Source organism: Peromyscus maniculatus, chromosome X (assembly GCF_049852395.1).
Source record: "Peromyscus maniculatus bairdii isolate BWxNUB_F1_BW_parent chromosome X, HU_Pman_BW_mat_3.1, whole genome shotgun sequence".
Taxonomy (NCBI): domain Eukaryota; kingdom Metazoa; phylum Chordata; class Mammalia; order Rodentia; family Cricetidae; genus Peromyscus; species Peromyscus maniculatus.
In genome coordinates, this window is record NC_134875.1 from 89,934,075 (window position 1) to 89,957,421 (window position 23,347).

The following is a 23,347-nucleotide window of genomic DNA, read 5'->3' on the forward strand; positions in this document are numbered from 1 at the left end:
ACTCTTGTAAAGGAGATCATTTAGTTGGGGCTGGCTTACAGTTCAGAGGTTTAGTTCATTATCTAAATTGGTGGGAAGCATGGTGGTGTACAGGCAGACATGGTGCTGAAGAGTTAACTGAGAGTTCTACATCTTGATCCACAAGCAGCAAACAGAGATAGCAACATTGGGCATGGATTGAACATTAGAAACCCCAAATCCCAATCCTAGTATCACACTTCCTCCAACTAGGCACACCTACTCTACCAGGACCATAACTTCTAGTCCCTGAATGTCCAAACATTCAAATATGCATGCCTATGGAGTCTATTCCTATTAAAACCACCACAATATCTTTAGTTAAGTCTCCAATTCTGCTTCCTGAAATTTCTCTCTCGGTGGAAGCCATGAATCCCATTTTGGTATGGGTCTAGGTCCCTCAAAGATTACGGTACCTCAACAGGCAGCTGAGAGTGACAGTGCGGAGGTGAGTCTGTTAGCTCATTTGTGACACTCCTTTTTTCTGAAGCCTGTTTTCCATGCCTAGCCATCTTCTTTGGAATGCCCTCTTACTAGCTCTCATTTTCTTTAATTCTACATTTTGCTTTTACTGTTACCTCCAATTTTATCACTCCAGTGCTTTTAAATTATTTTATTTTAGAAGTTATGGGTGTAGCTTTGTTGTGGACTGCATACTAAGAATGAATAAGGCCCTGGGTTAAATTCCTAGCACCAAAAATTTATATATATGTAATATATATATATATATATATATATATATATTAAAATTACACATTGTTTGGCATACAATGAGCACATAATAAATGCATACTGAATAATTGTGTGCCTATAGGATTAATTCCAAATTCTAGTCTTACACTCCAAGGTATTTCAAAATTTAGCTGCTGGGGAAGGAGCTTCAGTTTTCTTCAGAGATGCTGCCCCTGGTTGGTTGCCCATTCTCCAGTGGATGGCTCTACACCCACGCATATAATGCTAGCACGAATTGATGGTTTAAAGAAGAATACATGAATTTAGAAGGGAGATGGTTCTGCGAGGGGTGGGAAGACAGCAACTGGGGAGTGTATTTGATTAAAACACATTGTATAACATATAAAATAGCCAAAGGAAAAAAATCAAAAAATATATTTTAAAAAATATGTCTACAACCTACCTTTTCTAAACACGTCTTCCACTTCTCTTTTTAATGAACCACTACAAGAACGCTGTACTCCAGGTTCCCTGGACCACTTGCCTTTTTCGTTTTCTAGGTAGGCTATTTCTTCCTAGAAAGCTCACTCTTCTCTGGCATCTTATGTGTTCATGTTTCACCTATGTATCTCTGTATTGTGACATCTCTTGTACACTGTATAATATATTATGTTTCAGTCTCTCTTTCTCAAAGGCAAGAACTTGCTTTTATTTTCGTTGACTCTTCAGTGCCTCCCTCGGTACACCTTTCATTGACTGGTAAACTATAAACTGAGTAAGTAATAGTTCAGTGGATGGGGAACCAGGAGGAATGAGGTCCTCCTCACAAGCCCAGTTTCCTGTGTTTTGAAGAGTCCCCTTTCTCTTGTCCTCCTTTTTCCCCCACCCCCGTATTTTCAGCTCCACTCTATTTACATTTCAATGTCAATCCCTAAGCTGCTAGAGCACTTGACATTTTGGAAGCTAAATCACCCGCAGTTTCTCTCCACCCCCAAGGCATTCCGTAAATAAAAGATTCCTTAACCTATTGGGGTGCATTGGCACGAGGCCCGAAGCCCGTGATAAAAGGTATGTTTCTCATCTTCCCAGTTGCTTTCGAGATTTCCCCTATTTTGTTGCACACTGGTAGTACAAGCATCCTCATTCCCTTGCACTCCTCATAATCTTGACATAATTATCTGTGACATATTGATTTAAAGTGCCGCTACAGGAAAGGGAACAGGAATGTTTCGCTTGGCCTTCTGGGAGTTGTAGTTCTAGTGGCACCCGGGCTGCCTAGCGGGCCCTGGAACTGCGGACTACAGCTCCCAGGCCTTCCTAAGTCCCTACCACACAGGCTCAAAGCCACAAACCAGTAGGAGGTGGCTGTATTGTATCTATTGTATTCCTTGGCTGGTGCATTTTTACAATTCTCTGGACGTGAAATTGAGAGTGAAAAGCATGGCAGATGAACAAGAAATCATGTGCAAATTGGAAAGCATTAAAGAGATCAGGTAAGTCCTTCACTGCTTATTGCAGCATCCACCCTCCTCGATCCCCCCTCCCTTCCGGGCATCCCTGGGAGCAAAGAGAACTGTTTTTCTGTGGAAACTATCTATTGTTGGGCTACTTGCAAAAGAGGAGCGGGAAAGGGGGCCATTCATCATAGGCTTACAAATGAGGTGAAGAATGAGGGAGCAAGGGTAAGTTGAAATCGAGTCTAGAGGAGGTAGTTGGTGGAAGTGTGTGTGTGTGTGTGTGTGTGTGTGTGTGTGTGTGTGTGTGTGTGTGTACTAGGAGGAGGGAAGGAGGGGAGATGGCGATGCCTTTCCAGATGTAGCTAAGATAGAATAGAGGGACACACCAGGAGCCAGTCACCAGACAACTGTATTCTTTTTGGTATGGAGACGAGTGCTGGCACTCACAGACACATTTTTTTTAAAATACTTGTTTAGTACAAGTCGCTTTTTGCTCCTTGCTTTGTAAAAGTTGATGATTTTCCATTCCGCTTCATGACCTAGAGCCTTCTGAGAGCCCAGTTTAGCTGGCCTGGTCATTCAGTTCCCAACTTTGCTGTGGCTATAGGCTGGGGATGCAGATGGACCTCGGGAGGGGGCTGCTCTTGTTTCCCTGAAACTCCTTCACCACTTTTTTCCTATCCTGAGCTTGGAAGGAGGTTGCAAACTATGGGAATGTGAGTTAGAACTGGAGGTCTGGCAAACTGGGAACTGTCACGCCTCCAATAGGTTGCTCTGCAAGCACGTTTTGATATCCTGCTCAGAAAACAGGGCTGACTATGTGGGCCTCCCTCCTCTGCCTAAGCTCCTGCATCTGGAGTGTTTTTCAGATATATGGAGGAAAAAGAAAAAGAGACATGGAGGATATCATTTTAAGAAATCAGATTGGACCCTGACAACTTTAACAAGAGATTTAACCTCTGGGGAATCTGTGGGATCTCCATGTAGTAGTGGTAGTGAAGAATCTTGGTTTCTTCTTCCTCTTGAAGGGATTGTGTCTTTCCTTTTGCAAAGCAAGGACAATTGTCATTTATTGAGCCCCTGGTATGCCAGCTCTCCCCCGACCCAACCATTTTGCAAGTGCCCTGTGACCTTTGTCATAGTGGAAAAATGGAGGCTCGGAGAATCTGAGTGAGTTCTCATATTCACAGCGCTTGACAATGCCACAGTTTGACAGGAATGGAGTCTGCCTACAAAGGCTCTGTTCTTCTGTTTCCCCTTGAAGGGTTGCTGCTGTCTTTTTCTACAAAAGCATCAGGAGATAGGAAATGAGACTCCTAGGTGCAGGAGAGTGATACGAGTGCAGCTAATGAAAAAGCTTTGGCCTTTGAGTAGGAAGCCTCTAACTTCAGTCTTACACTCTTTGTGAACTTCAAAATAGCTGGGTAGTGGCAGCCGTGGTGGTGCACGCCTTTAATCCCAGCACCTGAGATGCAGAGGCAAGAGGATTTCTGAGTTTGAGGCCAGCCTGGTCTACAGAGTGAGTTCCAGGACAGCCAGGGCTACACCGAGAAACCTTGACTCAACTAAAATAAGCGTGTGTGTGTGTGTGTGTGTGTGTGTGTGTGTGTGTGTGTGTGTGTGTGTGTGTGTTTATCTTATCTGCAGAAATGGACTATTTGGGATCAAGGTCATTAATCCCTGGTGAAAATAGACCCCTTTCAGTGGACATCAAGTCAGGAGCCATGACTTCTATTCCCCAACCATGTTAGATAGTAACAAAAGAGGTTTAGAGAGAAGGCTGAAGTTCCACTCCAGTAACATGGTCGTACCACTTGGTTTTCAAGAAAGACCCAGTGTAAACCTAGATTACTGTTGAGAGTATCAGGAAGCCTACTAAGACAAAAGATTAAAGTAAAATCCAGAATATCCAACTTTTATTGAAAAAATTCTCACCATACCAATAAATCAACTTGAATGAGAAAATGCACAGGTGCCGGTATTGATAAACCACGGGTTTAGAATCATCTAGCAAGAGTTTTAAAATATACATCATGAAAATGCTTCAGTAAGCAATACAACACACTGGGAGCATATAAACATCAAAAAATCACAATGCAGAGAAACTCCAGACTTTGAAACAGTGTTGAAAATGTTAAAGACTACAGAGACTTTTGGAGTTGGAGTACATGCCAGTTTGCATTATGTTATTGTCGTGAATCTATGAGAGCCAGGAATTTCAATGTGTTGGTTTGAATGAGAATGTCCCTAGTAGGCCTAGGTATTTGAACACTTGGTTCCCAGTCAGTGGTGGTGTTTGGAGAGCTCATGCAGTCTTGCTAGAGGAACGGTTTTGCTGGGAGTAGCAGGTCCAGGTAGTGGGCGTTCCCAATTTGCTCTCTTTGCTTCCTGTTTGAGGTTGAAGATGCTTCTTACCTTCCTCTTGCTACCTGCTGCCATATCTATCCTGCCATTATGAACTTCCTTTCTGGAACCATAAGCCCAAATAAACTCTGCCTTAAGTTAAAAAAATTACAAAATCAAAGCAAATACACAAGGACTGACTGCAAGAACAATACAAACCATGAAGAAGATGCTCAGGGGATCTTTAGAACAACCTAAAAATTCAACAGATAGGTTCATCAATAAGATGGAGCAGACAGAAAAAAAAATGAGTCAGCTTAAACCCAAAGCAAGAGAAATCACTGTGAGATTATTACTAACCTTTAACACAGGAGCGACATAGGACAGAATGAAGAAATGTTTGGAGAAATAAGGGCTGATATTGTCCCACACAGAGGAAGAACCACCTCCAGGTTCAAAAAGCTAATCAAATACTAATAGATTTAACAAAAAGAAATCTACTCCAAGGTATAGTATAATTAGTCTTCAGAAAAAGAAAAAAAGACACATCTTGAAAGGAAGACAGGTGACAAGAACTAATCCCCTAATTATATCTGTGAGGGGGAAAATTAGAATGGCAAATTCTTCAACAGAAAAATATCAAGGTCCTAGTGGAAAGAGGTACAACATTTTCTTATTATTAAAAAACATTTTACATACCAACCACAGACCCCCTCTCATCTCTCCTCCCACTCCCCTCCCCTGTCCTCCCCTGTCCTACTCCCCCCCACCCCCCCACCCCCGCTCCAAAAGGGTAAGTTCTCCCATGGGGGGGGACAGCAAAGCCTGGTATATTTATTTGAGTCAGGACCAAGCCCCTCCCCTCCTGCATCAAGGGTGAGTAATGTGTCCCACCATAGGTAATAGGATCCAGAAAGTCATGTACCAGAGATAGATCCTGATCACACTACCAGGGACCCCTCAAACAGACCAAGCTACACAACTGTCTCCCAAATGTAGACGGTCTAGTGCAGTCCCATGAAAGTTCTACAGCTATTGTTCTAAAGTTTGTGAGTTCCTATGAGCTTGGTTCAGTTGTCTCTATAGATTTCCCCACCATGGTCTTGACCCCCATTGTTCATATAATCCTGCTTCTCTCTCTTTTATTGGACTGCCAGGGGCCCCTCAAACAGAACCAGCTACACAACTATCCCTGTATGCAGAGGGTCTACTCCGGTCCCATGCCAGTTCTGTAGCTGTCTGTCTAAAGTCTATGAGTTCCTGTGAGCTTGTCTCTGTAGATTCCCCATCATGATCTTGACCCCCCTTGCTCATATAATCCCTCTTACCTCTCTTTGACTGGACTCCTGGAGCTCAGCCTGGTGCTTGGCTGTGGATTTCTGCACCTGCTTCCATCACTTACTGGATGAAGGCTCTATGATGACAGGGAATTCACCAATCTGATTGCCAGGGTAGGCCAGTTCAGGCACCCTCTCCACTGTTGCTAGTCGTCTAAGCTGGGGTCATCCTTGTGGAATCCTGGGAATTTCCCTAACACCAGGTTTCTCCTTTACCCCATAATGTCTTCCTCCAGCAAGATATCTCTTTCATTGCTCTCCTACTCCATCCCTCCCCCAGCTCGACCATCCCATTCCCTCATGTTCTCATCCCCCATCCCTCACCCTATATTGTACCCCCATCCCCAGTTTACTCCTGGAGATCTCCTCTGTTTCTCCTTCCCAAGGTGATCTATGCATCCCTCTCAGAGTCCTCCTTGTTTCCTAGCTTCTCTGGAGTTGTGGGTTGTAGTCTGATTATCCTTTACAGCTAATATCCACTTATGAGTGAGTACATACCATGTTTGTTGTTTTGAGTCTGGGTCACCTCATTCAGGATATTTTCTAATTCCATCCATTTGCCTGCCAATTTCATGATGTCATTGTTTTTTACAGTAATACTCTGTTGTATATATGTACCACTTTTTCTTTATTTTCTGAGAAGTCGCCATACTGATTTCCAAAGTGGCTGTACAAGCTTGCAGGTTGAGTTACAAAATTTTCAAGTGCTGAATGAAAAAAACTGCCAGTATAGGATGCTATGTGCAGGGATAATGCTATACTTCATAATCAAAGACACTCTCAAATGCTGGAACTATCAGCAGATGTACTGTGAAAGAATGATAAAAATATTTAAAATAGAGAAAAAAAACTTTGTTACACCGGGAAGCATAAACTTAGCAAAAACATGATAGAGTTGACTTTACTTTTTATTTTGAGTTTTCTTAATTATGTTGGGTGATTGAAGGAAAATTATTTTATTTTATTTTTATTATCATATATTAATGTATAAAAATTTACAGTGACATTTCACATATGTATATAATGTACTTTGATCATATTGACCCTTATTACCCCCTCTTGTCCCCTACCCCCTGGTCCTCTTCCCTATCAGACTTCTTGGAGGAAATTTTCTAACATAATTATAACATAAACTCAGTGTATGTACATGAATATTTATAATATTTTATGAATAGGTGAATTTAAAGAGAAGTAAAATAGATAATATATTTTTCTAAAGCTGGTAGTGTGATGTTAGAAGATACTGATAAATTCTGTATATTATAATGTATTTCTTAAAGCAAACACTAAAAATATTATGCAAAGAGATGGCTCAAAAATATTAAAAGTACACAAAAATGGAATTCTAAAACATATTTAGTTCATCCAAGAAAGGCTGGTTAAAAAAGAAAAAAGGAATCAAGCAAACAAACTCCCCACAGAAAATAAACAAGATATACAAAGTTGCAAAGGCTGATGCAGTTTTTACATATAAATAATTCTACTGTAGATAATGTGTGGCTGGAGAGATGTCTTAGTGGTTAAGAGTGCTGGGCACTCTTGTAGAGGATCTGGGTTCATTTGTGGCTCACAATCGCCTATATCTCCAGTTCCACTGTTCTCTTCTGGCCTCCATGGGCATATGCATGCATGCAGCACACTAAACTCACACAATACACATATATACATAATTAAAAATATTTTATGTTATTATTTTGTGTATATGGATGTTTTGCCAGCATCTGTCTGTGTGTACCACATGCATGCAATGTCCCTGGAGGACAGAAGAGGGCATCAGATCCCCTGGGATTAGAGTCTATTATTTATATATTTATTTATAGATCTTTAGCCCCATCTGGGACTAAAGATGATTATTAGCTGCAGTGTGGGTGCTGAGGATGGAACCCTGGTCCTCTAGAAGAGCATCCAGTGCTCTTAACTGTTGAACCATTGTTTCAGCTCTCACATTTAAAAAGATAAATAACTCAAAGACAACTAAAGAGAGATTTGTATAATGAATTTCTAAAAAGCAGTTCAGTTATATACCATCTACAACAAAGTTACTTAAAAATAATGATACAGGTAGATTGTGGGTAAAAAAAAAAAAAGATAACCTGCAAACAATAAAAAGAGGGCTGTCTCAGTGGGATAAGGCACTTACCATGCAAGCCTGGCAACCTAAGTTTAATCAATCCCGAAGCCCACATGAAGTGTATCCTCTATTCACATGATACATACATGCATTTGGTGTTATTATCAAGTGTCCTTATAAATGTTGATACTCCAATTAATGTTCCACTATTTGCAGTTCTTCAACTGTTTTAAATTATGATTACCATTATTTTAATACTCTTATTAAAAGAACAATCAGTTTTGTTAAAACTTTAATGTTCTTGGACTGTAGTAGCAACGATGATGGTATTTTCACCCAATGAAGCCAAACTAATATACACATGGACAGAGGACTAGAAGCATGCATATTTATATTGATTATTGCACACACCAAAGGCATAATTTGCAATGGGGAAAGGTGTTAGGAATGGATTCTCTCATCACAGTGTATTTCATGATCGTATGTCCAGCAGAAACTCTACTGCATTTCAATGCTATATTTCAGCTTTCTAATCACATTGGTCTATTTGCTGTGTGGATTTCCTGGTCTTATAAGTAATGGTCAAGGAGAAAAAGAATGGAACAAAAACAAATGTAATAGAAAATAGGAAAGAGGAGGTGAGCTTTAATGAAACAGAGAAAGGGAATGTTGTAGCCATAACATGAATGAGAGCCTTTCACTACCTCACGTATATATATACCAATATATCTGTAACATGCTCTTGTTGCCAATGCATATATATCATGTATATGTGCCTGCTTTATATATATATATATGTGTGTGTGTGTGTATAAATACATTTATATATTTATTATTTTAATTATATATTTATATATTTATTATTTATTATATATATTTATTTTAATTATATATTTATTATTTTAATATTTATATATTTCTAAACATATAAATACAACTTTCTCAGTATGTATAATTTACTTGTTTGTGTATGTTTTCAGGGCTGCTCTTTTGGTGTTGGATAGCCTATTGGGGAGCTCTTCCCTGGGGAGGACTATTCCTCCCTCCTTTTCTGCCTATAATTCTTTGTGTAGGGTGGGGGGGCCTTGTGAGCTTTCCCCCATCCATGTGGCCATGTCTATTGGTGTCATCCTTCATGTTTCAGTGGTCATGTTTCAGTGGCCCTGTTTGTGAGACTTCATGGTTGTAGCTCCTCTGACGTTTCTAGGAGACACAATTTGATAGCAAGCTTCCTGTTCCTTTGGCTCTTACTAACCCCCACTCCCTCAATCATCTGCAATGATCCATGAGCCTTAAGTGCAGGAGTTGTGTTGTAGATAGGACGAGGCTCCATATCTTGAATTTTGATCAGCTGTAGTTTTCTGTAAATGGTCTTTGTCCGTTGCAAAGAGAAACTTCCATGAGTGGTGAGAACTATACTTATCTGTGTATATAAGGATAAATATTTAGAGTGCAGTTAGGCATTATGCTGGTCTAAATTAGTGGTTGTAGATTCTCCTCCAATAACCATGGCTTAACTAGCATGGAGTAGTTAGCTAGATTTCCAGTACCATGGGAAACCAGAGGCATGGTTTCTCTCTTGTTGAGTGGGTCTTAATCCAGTTACAGAACTGTTGGTTACCACAAAGTTATACAAGCCACCATTGTAACTTTAGGGTTCTTGTGTCATGCTTATTATTGCTGTGGTTCATAGACTTCGTAGCTGGGTAGGACTGTTGATTGTTCCCTCTTTTGGAACCTTGCATGGCACCTTCTGGTACCATGAAAGTGGTCTTCAGGGAGAAGGCTTTCAGCTCATATGCAATAGCTTGGATCTGCTGGGTCCTGTGCCCAGTGTGCAGTGTCTTTATTTAGCAATAGGGACCTACCTTCCACCTCTAGGGGGCAACCAAGGACAACAGAAATAGCCTATCATGTTTTGGAAGTCTCTTGGAAAACCTTGACCGGTTTCTCATTCTTGGTGTTGGGTTTTTGTTAGCCTATGGTTTTGTCAGCCCAGATGGGAAATTTTCATTTAAAATATATATGTATATGCTTATACAGATTTATCCTGTATTATAGCTATTTATGTAGATAGTAATATGATTTTTATGACTATTTTCAGATATCTTTAATGTTGTTTACTCTCCTTTTTTCCTCCCTCCCTAATTAAAGCTCCCTGGCTATTTTTCTGATTTCCCCTTTAGATCACTTGTACCCTGCTTTTATACTCTGTACTGACACCCCCCCCACACACACACAGTATTTCCTTTCTACTTTCCTGATGTGGTGGTTTGAATGAGAGTGGCCCCCATAGGATCTTATATTTGAATGTCTAGTCCCTAGTTGGTGGACAGTTTAGTGAAGGAATAGAAGGTGAATCCTTTTTGGAGGAGGTGTGTCACTGGGGGTGGGCTTTGAGATTTCAAAAGCTCACACCAGGCCCAGCCCCTCTCGTTCCCTCCCTCTCTCTTTCTCTGCCTGTGGATAGGGATGTAAAGGTTCAGCTACTGCTCCAGTGTCATGCTTGTCTTCTTCTTGCCATGATAATAAAGGTCTAACCCTCTGAAGCTATAAGCAAGCTTCCAATTAAATGCATTCATTTATAAAATTTGTCTTGGTCAGTCTAAATGAAATTGCCAATTAACAGGGGAGACAGAGCCCCAAGTGAAGCTTCCAGTACCAGGAATCAGTTACATCTAATTGAGTTGTTGGCCAAAGAAGGCCCAATGGGAACTCCTCCAAAACCCAGGCTGTTGCCAAGGCTATATAGAATGATATCCACAAACTAATAGCAAAGCCCTATTGCCGAAGACAACCCTTTCACAACTCATTGAACATGGAGAAGTTGAGCTAGTTCCTACATAGAGCCTTCACACTTATGGGCTAATGTTCTTGGTACAGGAAGGTACTCCACATGCTATTAAAGGAGAAACGTAAACACCAGCCCAGCTACAAAACTATCAATCTACAATGATGTTCTGCCTGCAGGATATTCTTGTGCAACGGTGGCACAAAGCTTGTGGGAGTTAGTAACCAATATCTTATGTGTCTTCAGGCTTGCTCCATGAGCTCAAACCCATACTCATTGGTGCTTGGATGGCCAAGAACCAAAGATTAAATAGCCCAGAGATCTACACTAAAACCAAATACTACTGTCCTACTAAGGGAATGTAACAATAAAATAATTCCTAATGGCATCCTGCTATACTCATACATCAGTGCTTTGCTCAGCCACCATCAGGGAAATTTCCTCCTGCAGTGGATGGGAACAAATAATGGGACCCACAGACAGACATTATGCGAAGAGTGAGAGCCCTTGGAACACTCAGCCCTAAATGGGAGGTCTCCATCAAATCCCTCCCCTTAGAGCTCCTGGAACCCTGTGGAACAGGAGCCAGAAAGAGTGTAAATTCCAGAGGGGATGGAGGCCACTATGAAATAAGACCTTCTAAACACGACAGGATGGATGCATATATGAACTTACAGAGACTGTGTATTTTTTGGCATCTTTGTTGAATATTAAATGGCTGTAGTTATGTGTACTTATATTCAGATCTTCATTTCCCCCCCCCAATGGTATACATATCTGTTTTGTGACACTAGCATGTTGTTTTTATTATTTTGCCTCGGATACTGATATATTGAGATCTGGAATGGTAACACCTCCTGCATTGCTCATGATTGTTTTGGCTACCACTCTGTTTGTAAAGCTTTCCCTTAGGTTTCCTAGTTGTGCTGTTCCATTTTTAAATTCCATCTTCATTTTATATTGAGTGCTTTTCAATCTTTCTATCTCTTTATTGAATTTCATTTTCAAATCCTGCATTATTTTATTCAGCCTTATGTTTGTCTTTTCTTGGGTAACAGGCCTTTATTCTATTTAAGTTCACTGAGCTATTTGTTTCTGTTTTCTTTAAACTCTGAATTCTTTGATTTTATATATATATATAATTATTAAAGTTCTGTATCCTGGGATTAACCTACATAATTGTTCTTACATAGAATTTCTATAGGACATGTGGATTGGGGGGGGTGAAGAGGGATGGGGTGAAAAGTTCACATGCCTTTGAACTTTTATATTATTTTGCAATGAGACCTGGGCACATGGACTTCTTGTTTTGGGTGTGTTTGATGTAGACACAGAAGGCTTGGCTGGTACACAGCCTTTGTTGCTCAGTACAAGCTGGCAGTTAAAAAAAAAAGGTGCACATGGGTCTCACCAGGCTGTGCCCAGTCCCTGGTTGTGGGATCTAGATTGGGTCTGGAAATTGAGATGAGTTCAGGCAGGGTAGGATCAGGCATAGTCACCAGGATGGGCCATAGCACAGGATGTATAGGCCTGTCTGGCCGTGAAGTATGGATCAGGACCAAACATCCATAGGGGCAACTAGAATTGGAAGAGGTTGTGCCTGCAAGGCTAAGTATGTTATCTGTGTTTCTACAGCACACAGACAGGCTAGAGGGTCCCTTGCAGGGAATGGTCTGGGGGATGGTGAGTTCTAAAAGAAGGAAGAGGGCCAGGAAAAAGTCATGATCCTTGGCAAGCAGCTGCAGGTTTACCTGAGTTGGGAGGATATAAAGATAAGAGTTGTCAGGGAATAAAGATTAAGTTACATGTGTTTTCCCTCTATATGGGCTGGATAGAGAGTTCCTTGGAGTGAGGGTTTCAGTATTTTATGGGTCCAAGGGAGAAAGAAAGGTCAAGAGAATGTCATGATCCCAGAAAAGCATCCACAATTCAACCAGGGTTGGGAAGGACTGTACTTGGGTGCACAGGTTGGTAACCTGTATCTCTGCCGTAAGTGGGCTGGCTAATGGGTCCCTGGAAGTAAGGGAAAAAGAAGATCTGGAGAAGGTCTTGTTACTATCTTTATTTAATTGATTATAGACTAGGAAGGCTTTTCTTGGCCTCTTAATAGGCCAGTATTCATATTATAAGATGGCATATGATAATGAAGCCATTCTAATCTTAGTAACCAGTATTATGCCTTATAGCACACCTATAGTACTTGTTTAGTTCTTTGTAACAATGCCTGGACCACTGTGGTGAAGGAGATAATCATGGCTGAACTACTGGGCAGAGTGGGGGAGTACACTATCATTTGTTGACTGCTCATCATGTGCCACATGCTTGGGAACTTTACATGTGTTAACTCATTTAATCCCTACCACATGACATGTGAGGTAGGTGGTGTTATTTCCACATTAGTACTGAGTAAGTCAAAGTGAAGAGAAGTAAGGTAATCGGATAACGCCACTTCCTCAATATTTAAATTTCCTCCATCCTTCTGCTGGCCTGTTTCCTGCTCTTGAGAAATTTCAGGAACAAGACTCTGCAGATGGAAAAAATCAAGGCCCGTTTGAAGGCCGAGTTTGAGGCACTGGAGTCAGAAGAGAGGCACCTGAAAGAATACAAACAGGAGATGGATCTCCTGCTACAGGAGAAGATGGCCCATGTGGAGGAACTCCGGCTGATCCATGCTGACATCAATGTGGTATGTGACTTGTTGCCTGGAGCCTGTCTCTGGGCCTGTTAAGGATGAGGTAATAGAAAATGGTGTTACCTTTCATTTAGATGTGGCTGTGGCCAGCTCAGATGAGAAGGCTGTGGAGTAGAAAATTCTAGTTTTGAGGCTAGCTCTGGTTCCCGTCACTGACCAACAGCAATGGACAAGTCCTTTATTTCTGAGCATCATATTTTCTCCCAGTATTATGAAAGAGGCTAACTGACCTTCAAGGCTTCATTCAATTCTGACATGTTCACATTCTGGAAGTCTGCAGCTTAAGAAGTAACTAAGGAAAAGTGGAGTAGATGTCTGCCTCTTGAGGATAGCTTAAAGTACTCAAAAGCTTCCAACAAGACCAAACAAATCCTCTCGGTCTGCTTATGAAAGTGGGACTCTCTTGTTTAGGCTGCCATTTGGAAACTCTTGGAATATTGGGAATAAATTGCTGCATTGACAAACTTCCCTTGAATGGAGTTATTCGTGAATAGTCTAGGCATCTCTACTTGCTATTCCTTTATCAGGAAGTGGGAAGGGTTTACCTATGAAGTTCTTTCTAATCCTTAGAGCCTATGACAGTATTTTTTTTAATTCTTTTTTTTTTCATGGAGCTAAATTTCTCTTCTTGGCAAACTCATTTCTGTGGGATTATTCATTGCCAGAATATTGTCAGGCCTAGAATCCTTAAAAAAATATAAAACTGAGGCTTGCATAATAGACCCCTGGGGTTTTGTGTGTTAGAGAGCACAAGACTGTAGGTCTCCTGGAGGGAACTGTAGACTTTGCTGCAAGCTGACTGACGATATAGAATCAATGGAATGAATCATGTGTTCTTCATAGACTAGTTGAGAATCCAGGCCAGTAGCCCTCAGACTAGAGTTTGAGAGTCAACTGGAGAGCCCACTAGAACACAGATTGTTGAACTTTTCTCCAGAGTTCCTAGTTATATCTGTTAGGTAAGGGCTTGAGAATTTAAAATTCTTTGTTCCTAAATGCTGCTGCAGGGGCTGGTGGGGGATGGCAATAAGGGTGGTAGGGTGGAAGTGTGGCAACCACAGCTTGAAAACGATCGACCTAGGGAAAATGTAACTGGCCTGGAAGACACAAGTCTTCAATTGTTTGTGTAGGTTTTGTCCGTAAGAAGTATAAGAATAAACCCTTTCTTCTCTGAACTTCAGCTCCCTAACCTCTAAAAGTGGAGATGATGACCTAGATGAGGTGAGCTAGATGATCTCTAAAGGCAATTCTAGCTATGATGTGTTGTTAATTTGAATAATTTAACCACCATTTTTTATGAGCTTTTACTCTGTTAATTCCTATATTAAGTGCTTCACATGAATTTGATCATTGAATCTTTATTAAGACTGCATGGGGTATGCACTGTTAAACTTTCAATATCATAGTAATGAAGAAACTGAGGCTTGATCAGAAATGTAGAAGATGTAGAGAACTTGAACATAGATTGGTCTCCCTCTGGAGTCGGTGCTGTTATCTGTTCAGTTAGAAAACTTCCTGGAGAACTTCGGGATCTTTTCTGTTTCTCCCCTGCTCTATTTTCCAGATGGAAAACACCATTAAACAGTCAGAAAATGACTTAAACAAGTTGCTGGAGTCCACCCGGAGGCTTCATGATGAGTATAAGCCGCTGAAAGAACACGTGGATGCCCTGCGTATGACATTGGGATTGCAAAGGCTTCCTGACTTGTGTGAAGAGGAAGAGAAGCTCTCCTTGGAGTAAGCTGCCTGCCCTCTGACCCCAAAATATCACGATGTAGCAGAAGGGAGAGGGGTGGGGGGTGGGGACCGGTGACACAGATGGACATGGATATATATATATATATATATTCCGAGTACATGGTCCTATTCTTAGGCCTATTAGTGGCTAATTCCTTGCATGACCTTCTTCAAGTCTCTATGCTAACCTATTACCAAAAACAATGATGAGATAACTTTTAATAGGTGACTTTTTAAAATAGTTTGTGCAACTTTTGACAGTGTAAGAATTTTACCTATGTACTGGCATGATGGCTCAGGGGGTAAAATGGCTTTCCACCAAGCCTGGGGACCTGAGTTCCATTCCTGGCACCCATGTGGTAGAAGGAAAGAATGAACCCCTGCAGACTGTCCTGTGACTTCTGTCCTTGTGACACGGCAGCATCATGTGCCTGCCTACACATACACATGCACAAATAAATAAATTTAATGTAACATTCAAAAATAGCTTAGCCATGAATTTTAAAAGGTCACTTTCCAAGTTAAGGTCTAGAAGCGTATACAGAAACCTTTGAGAACATAAAAGGATATACTTCCATTTTCTCCAGAATCTAGCCTGTCTTTTAATCTCAAGACCCAGAGTTAAAAACTAGGCTCATTTTAAAGAGAGAGCTCAGCCCAACAGGAGGAAGTATATCCTAAAGCTGGTTGCCTGTAGAAGTAGTGAGCTTCTTGTTCCTAGGAGGATATAAGTAATAGGCCTGAGAATGCTTAATAAGAACATTGCAAGTGACCATCAAATAGAGACTAGGTCTAAAGATCTTGCTAGCCCTAAGATTTTTTGATCATCTGCATCTATCAGAGTTAACAAGAAAAGTGTCTACCATTGCTACTGATAATGTACCTAGTATTAAGTGGAAAGAGCCATGTGCTATAGGGAGAGTAGTATTGTTCTAGAGAAGGTCCTAGTACAATTTTTCATTCCTTAGCATGGAGACTTTAACAGGGGCAAGGTCCTTCTTGCATTCAGAATGATCTAGCCAATGTCTTTCACCCCCAAAGTTACTTTGAGAAGCAGAAAGCAGAATGGCAGACAGAACCTCAAGAACCCCCTATACCTGAATCCCTTGCTGCTGCGGCTGCTGCTGCCCAACAACTCCAAGTGGCCAGGAAGCAGGACACACGGCAGACAGCCACCTTCAGACAGCAGCCTCCACCTATGAAGGTGAGTAAGCTAGATTGGACCATGGAGGAAGCAAAGCATCCTGCAATAGGAAGCTGATGATACTGTGTTTGAGGTTGTGGCCTTACTTACTTTAGATCTTAAACAATGTTTGATTGGGATACAGAGGATCGGATGCTATGTTGAATCCATGTTGCTTTTGTTGCTTCACATTCCCAGGGAGATTAGAATACAAGAAACTTGGCAGGCCCTGCTAAAATATAATTTTCTAAAGGTTAGAAAGATGATCTTTATACAAATATATTGTGAACATATTTCATTAGTGAGGGATTCGACAGAATCCCAAGGCAGCTTCTAAGTACTTTGGATGAACAGATGTTGACATGGTTGGAAACAGATGCTGAAATAAATTTGGAAATTTTTATACAGAAATTATTTATGTCTTCTAGAGACATAAATGTACTACCTTTGTGATTACCTTTTCTTCGAAGTAGAATTAATTTGCATTTCTACTAGGCAAAAACTGTTCGTGGGTTATCAGTGAAGCATCACAGAATCAGGTCAATAGTAAATAGTCAAAACAGACATTTTACTGGAGTAGTTGCCCAGTAGACGATAACCTACAGGTATAGTCTGACTTATTATATGCTTTCATTGACGGTATTCTGACACACACATGCCAAGTGATTTGTATATTGTATCTTTTTTTGGTTTGGTTTGAGACAAGGTTTCTCTGTGTAGCTCTGGCTGTCCTGGAACTCACTTTGTAGACCAGCTTGGCCTTGAACTCAGAGATTCCCCTCCCTCTGCCTCTCAAGTGCTGGGATCAAAGGCATGTGCCACCAAATCCAGCTAGTGTCTTGTATCTTAACATAAAAGAGTTGAATGATTGTAACAGACCACTTAATGTGGAAAGTCTAATATATTTACGAGCCACCACATGGCTCAGGATGTAAAAGCACTTACCATGTAAATGTGATGATCTGAGTTTGATCCCTGAATCCCATGGTGGAAGTAAAAAACCAACTCCCAAAAGCTGTTACGATTGTTTCCTGGGCCCTTGAGTCTCTGCAGTCTGAAGCATTGCTTAGAAGAGTCTGACTGCCCTAACTTTATTTATCCTGTCTACCCCATCAGGCCTGCTTGTCATGTCACCAACAGATTCATCGAAATGCACCTATATGCCCTCTTTGCAAAGCCAAGAGTCGGTCACGGAACCCCAAAAAGCCAAAACGGAAGCAAGATGAATGAAGAGAAGGTGAAAGGCTAGACCTCTGTTGATCGTAAACCCTCCCTTTGGCCAGAGTGATAGATGTCCTGATTTTCTAAAAATTACCCCTTCCTTCCCCTCCCGAGTCTTCTATTTAATTTGTTGGGAGAATAACCCCCTCTCTTTGCTCTTCTTTCTTTCTGCTCTTGGGCTATCAGTTTCAAGAACAGCTGTGGTTTGGGTGCTAATGGCTGGATCTCATGACTCCTTCTCTCCAGCTCACCTCTCAACTACAGTCCTTGTTTGGAGCTGACTGTGGGATAAAAGGCCCTGATTAACCTTTTCTTTTGTTCCCGAGGACTGGAACCTAATGAGCTGCAGGGTGTAAGGACTGGAGGAGGTCCATTTCCTGCTTTAAGAAAAGGCCTCTATGATTTCCTTCCCTGTATTTTTGCCGTAGGTTCTGAAGGGACAACAACTTTATTTTTGCTGGACTTCTCAATGGGCTGAATGCATATATCTCCCCAATATCCAGCTCATCACTAAAGCCCAGGAGTAATTTAGACAAGTGTTCTTTCTTATAGTAATTTGTGAGGCTCTGGCGCTATTCTATAGTTCCATCCAGGTCTTCCAGTTATCTTCATGTTCTTACATACCAGGCTGGGCATCTTGAGATCCCAAGATCTGGGGATCTTTCCCTATACCTTTTTTTTGTTCTTTGCAAATCAGTAGACATTCCCCACAATGAAATTAGGGAGTCAGACCCATGCTACAATCTCACCTAGTTCACTGCCTAAAATATGAGGTCTGATGGCTATGGTATAGGAACTGCCTTGGGCTGAGAAACCCTGAGCTGACTTTAGCTTTGAATTTTGTTTAAAAACCACCACTCTAATATCTGCTCGATTGTGTAGCATTGGGAGGAGAGAAGTGCCAATCATTTCATACATCTAAGTGGGTATGCCTTCGGTTTTCCATTCTTCCCTCCCTTTGGGTCTGTCTTCCCTAAGATAGCCTCAGTTAAGGAAGTTATTGGTCACTCTTTTTCTGTGGGTTGTGTAGGTGACCTTTCTTCCCCACAAAAGGCGCGAAGCTCTTCAAGCCCCGCAGCTCACTTCTTTATCAAAGCTAAGCTTCCTCGTCATGCTACTCTAAGACCTATGGGATGAAATCAGGGCTGACCAGTGAAAAAGATTTAGGTGCAGGTTTCTACCCCTGGCTGGGGAGAAGAGGGACATATTTATCCTGTTTTTCTTTAACTTTTGGCTTTGAGTCATGATAATATGTGTTCCAAACATAAACCATTCCTCTGCCTTTTGAAAGTAAAAGTGTTATGATATGATTTGATAAATCCTTTTAAATAAATGCTCATTTGTTGGAATACATGCAAACGGGGTGCATTCTGTGTACTGGACAACAACAACAATAACAATAGAGAGGGGAAAATGAAAAAGACCAGGAGCTGGGAGCACTGCGGTTGAAGACAGATAGATGGCTGGAGCAGTGCTACCTGCCGTGGCTAGAGTGGAAGTGCAGGACCCCAGCGCTGAGACTCACTACTATTTTCTTAGAGTGACTAGTTAAGAATATGGGGAGGATTGTATCCATGCCACTACCTGAGTGAATGAAAACATAGGAGCATGGTGAAAGCAGACCAAAGCAATTATAGTAAGGCAGGAACTATGGCTCTTATAGTCTTTCCACTGCCTCTTCCTCAAGATTCCCTGAGCCATAGATGCACGAGCTGTCATGTAGGAGTTTCTGTTGGGGCTGGGTTCCCTACTAATCCCCTGATTAGTGCATTGTGTTCAGTTGTTTTCTGTGATGTCTCCGTTTGCTGTAGAGAGGCTTTATTGATGAGGAGTGGTAGCTACACTGATCCTTTGGGTATAAGGATTAGAATGTAGTAAGGAATTAAGCTAGTCTCCTAAAGTAGTGGTAGTAATAGATTCTTTTCTCAAGTCTGTGACCTCATTAGCCCCAGGAAGCTGGCTAGGTTTCTAGTGTCAGGCATGATTTTCCTCCTGTTGAGTGGACCTTAAGTCCATCCAGTTAGACAGCTGTCAGTTGCCACCGGCATGTGCGTGCCTCTTCTTACACCTTTATGCATATCTTGTCATGTAGCAATGCTTCCTTGTTGGGCTATCTTTGGATCACCAGCCCCCAAATATCAACACCGTTATCCCACAACATGCTGGTGATTGTCACGGTTCATAGGTGTTGCAGCTGGGTAGGACTTTCTAATTGCTACCTCTTGGCAGCTTGCAGAGTATTTTCTGGAACCACTGAAGCTAGGCAGCAGGGAAGAGGCTTTCAGGTCAGATCTGAGTCCTGTGTCCTATGTGTTTGGTGTCTTCAGTAACAGGGGCTCACCCTAAACTCCTGAGAGGCAAAAAAGAACTACATCGATAATCTGTATTGCTTTGGAAGTCACATGGACTACCTAACCAACCCTTCCAAGGGAGGAATCTCATGTGTGGTACCAGGGTTTTTGTTTATCCTATCCTATGGTTCTTGTAGAGAGCATTGTCACCTCAAGTAGCTTAACTTCCTTTAATATGCATATATATATATATGCACAGTGTGTAATTTTAGGTAAATATAAAATAATGACTCCTTGAAGCTTTATCAAACAACCTTGATGTTATTTGTCTCTTGCTCCTCCTTCTTTTTCTGTATTGACCTCCCCACCATCTATCTCCCCAGTTGGAGGTCCTCACCATTTTTCTGTTTCCCAACACTTCATATCTTCTTCTTTGGCTCTTTTTTTTTTTCTGTTGGTTTGCTTTGTCCTCTTCTGCTTTGTCTGCTTTTATTTTTATTTTTAGATACCTATTTGTTTTCTAATGAGAGAGAGATAGAAAGGATGTAGGTTTGGGTGGGTGGTAATGTGGGAAGGGTTGGGGGAAGGGAAACTGTGATCAGAATATAGTGTATGAAAAAATTTATTTTCAATTTAACAAAAAAAGGGAAAAAAGAATAGGAAAGGCGCAGGTATACAGTTTCTCCATTCCTGTTCAATAGTGTTTGAAGTCTTAGCTAGATCAATAAGACAGGAGAAGGAAGTAAAAGTGATACAAATGGGAAAAGAAGTTTAGGTATCCCCTGGCAGTGGGATCAGGACCCATCCCTGGTGCAGGAGCTGGCTTTTTGGAGCCCACTACCTATGGTGGGACAACTTGCACAGCCTTGATGCAAGGGGAGGGACTTGGACCTGCCTCAACTGAATGTACCAGGCTCCGCTGACTCCCAATGGGAGGCCTTGCCTATTCAGAGGAGGGTATGGGAGGTGGATTAGAGGGGGAAGGCTGGAGGAGGAGGAGGAGGGAAGAGAGGGGCATCTGTGGTTGGTATGTAAAATGAATTAAAATTTCCTTAATATTAACTAATTAAGAACATGTGAAAGGACTGCTTCTGTGGAACCATAGCTGCAGGATCTCCATGACAGGGCAATAGCAAGACACAAGAGAAGTTTCAGTGAGGCTCTAGTACTGACTAGAAGCCAGAGGCCTTGAACCAGACCAACAACTAATTGCAATGAATATTTGCAAGCAAAGCTGCTTGGCCAACAGGGTGTACTGCGTGACCTACCACAGCTCCCAAGGCCACTACAACAAACGGAAATGTGATGAAGAAGCAGAAAAGATAGAGAATCTAAGTGTTTTTTTTTTGTTGTAGTTTTGGTCTTTGTTTTTGTTTTTAAGTCTAAGTGTTCAAATCACTTCCCATTAAGTGTTGAAATACACATTTCCAGGTGGACTTTATGTGATTACTTCTGGATACTTCTTATGAATAAAGTATTTTTCACTAAAAAAAAAGTGATACAAACAGGAAAAGAAGTTCAGGTATCCCCATTTGCAAATTGTAAGAATCTACATATAAGAGACCAGAAAGCCTCTAGAGAAAAAGCTAGTAGAGATGATAACTACTTTCAGCAAAGTGACAGGACACAAAATTAACACACAAAAATCACTAGTTTTAGGATATATCAATGAAAAATATACTGAAATAGACACCAGGGTAACAATCCCATTCATAATAGCCACAAACGAGATGCATAAAATTCTCTGGGTGGTGGTGGCATGCTCCTTTAATCCTAGCACTTGGGAGGCAGAGGCAGGTGGATCTTTTTGAGTTCAAGGCCAACCTGGTCTACAGAGTGAGTTCCAGGACAGTCAGGGCTACACAGAAGAAACCTTATCTCAAAACAAAACAAATAAACAAAAACAAAAAAGAAAAGAAAAGAAGTAAAATTCTTAGGAATAAACCTGTCTGAGGATAGCAGTCTTCTCCATTGAAGTCTATGACTTTCCTGATCACATTTTTTTTGTCTAAGTTCCTAGTACCAGATGTGAATTTCCCCCTATGAAGCCTGCCTTGAGTCCAGTCCGAAAGTTGGTTCTATTCATACCCACTCTCACCACTCTTGCACTAGCTAGCACATCTGTCAAGGAAACTCCATTGTAAAACACGCAGAATTCACAGCTGAGTGCTACTTTTGGCCATAATCCTTCTCAGAATTCTTAGTAGCATCTTCTAGTACAGCAGAGGCTAATTTGCAGGGAGGGGATACTTCTGTCCCAGTCCCGACTTTATTTCTCCAAGTCCTGCAACCAAAGCATGCAAAGTCTTCAGCAATAGGGGCTAACCAATCAGTACTAGAATGCAGCCAAAAGTAGCACTCAGCTGTGAATTCTACGTGTTTTACAATGGAGTTTCCTCGAAAGATGTGGTGATGAAATGGGGGAGGGGCAACTGTGATTAGAATATGTTATATGAATTTTCAATTAAAAAGAGAGAGAATAATGTATGGAGCAGCAATGAACTTGGCTGGGCAAGTAATAAAAAAATGAGAGAACAATGTAACAGCCAAACTTGCTTGCCTTGGATTTCTAGTGTAAGTAAGGTTTACAACCTAAGCTAGTGCACAGCTTTTATTTTAAGATGTGTACTCTGCTGTGACCTTGACCCGAAGAGCAATATATATGGTTCTGTTTGTCTGCTAGGATAATCATTTACTGAAAACACTAAACTGGATAGAAACAAATATCCAGTATAAATGTTGATAGTAACACTGCTTGGTAGTGTTTGTATGTCATCTGGGTCAGTTGGAGTCCCTGGCTTAATCCATTGTTAAACTGTGTTAAAATTTTCTGTAAAGTATCCCTCATTTCTTCCTCTTCTGGTTCTTTCTGTGCACAAATAAAGAGCAAAAGTGTTTTGTGAGGGATGGACGCAGGGACAGGGACAGACACAGACAGCATTCTGGTAGACATAGGGACACAGATCGAGACCCATACAACAGACAGGAAACAGATGGAAAACACATGGAGAAAAGTAGAGAATTCAAACTATGGCTCACTCCTGGTTAAACTACCCCAAGGGTAAGTGCTTTGATTCCTTTCTTTAATGTGATACTGACACATACTGGTGACTGATTTTCATTAATGTGTTTAGCAGAAGGAAACAGCTGCTCTATTTCTGGGTCTCCTGTTTCTGTATTCTAAGAGGTGTCCAGGAAAGTGAAAGGAAGAAAGAAAGAGTTGGGAGAAGAGGACTGAGATGTTCAAATTAGTGGGTCATTTACATACATATTACCTACCCCTCCCAAGTTTATATTATGTAGAAATGTTAGAGACTTTTGTTTGTAGCATTTTTCCTTGGTTGAATAAGCCCAGGTGGGTTTAAGGTCCCAGTTTTATTCTGGCAATGCCTTTCATTTGTTAATCACTGGCATCTCCTTCACCACACTAATTGCTATTCTCCTGCCTCTGAGTGATATCATACCATAAGTCAATCAGAAAGGGCTTTACTGATTTCCATGGGCAAGATGTTCATTCATCAGATATGCATAAGA

At 41.2% G+C, this 23,347-nt stretch overlaps 1 protein-coding gene across 1 annotated transcript; it reads left to right on the forward strand.

The window, feature by feature from the left end:
* The first annotated feature begins 1,973 nt into the window (after positions 1-1,973).
* Zc4h2 (zinc finger C4H2-type containing) lies at positions 1,974-18,871 on the forward strand. The gene is made up of 5 exons (XM_006981187.2): positions 1,974-2,183; positions 13,204-13,375; positions 14,946-15,118; positions 16,160-16,322; positions 17,418-18,871. The coding sequence occupies exons 1-5, from the start codon at positions 2,131-2,133 to the stop codon at positions 17,529-17,531; spliced, it is 675 nt and encodes a 224-aa protein (XP_006981249.1). The 5' UTR covers positions 1,974-2,130; the 3' UTR covers positions 17,532-18,871.
* Positions 18,872-23,347: the final 4,476 nt, after the last annotated feature.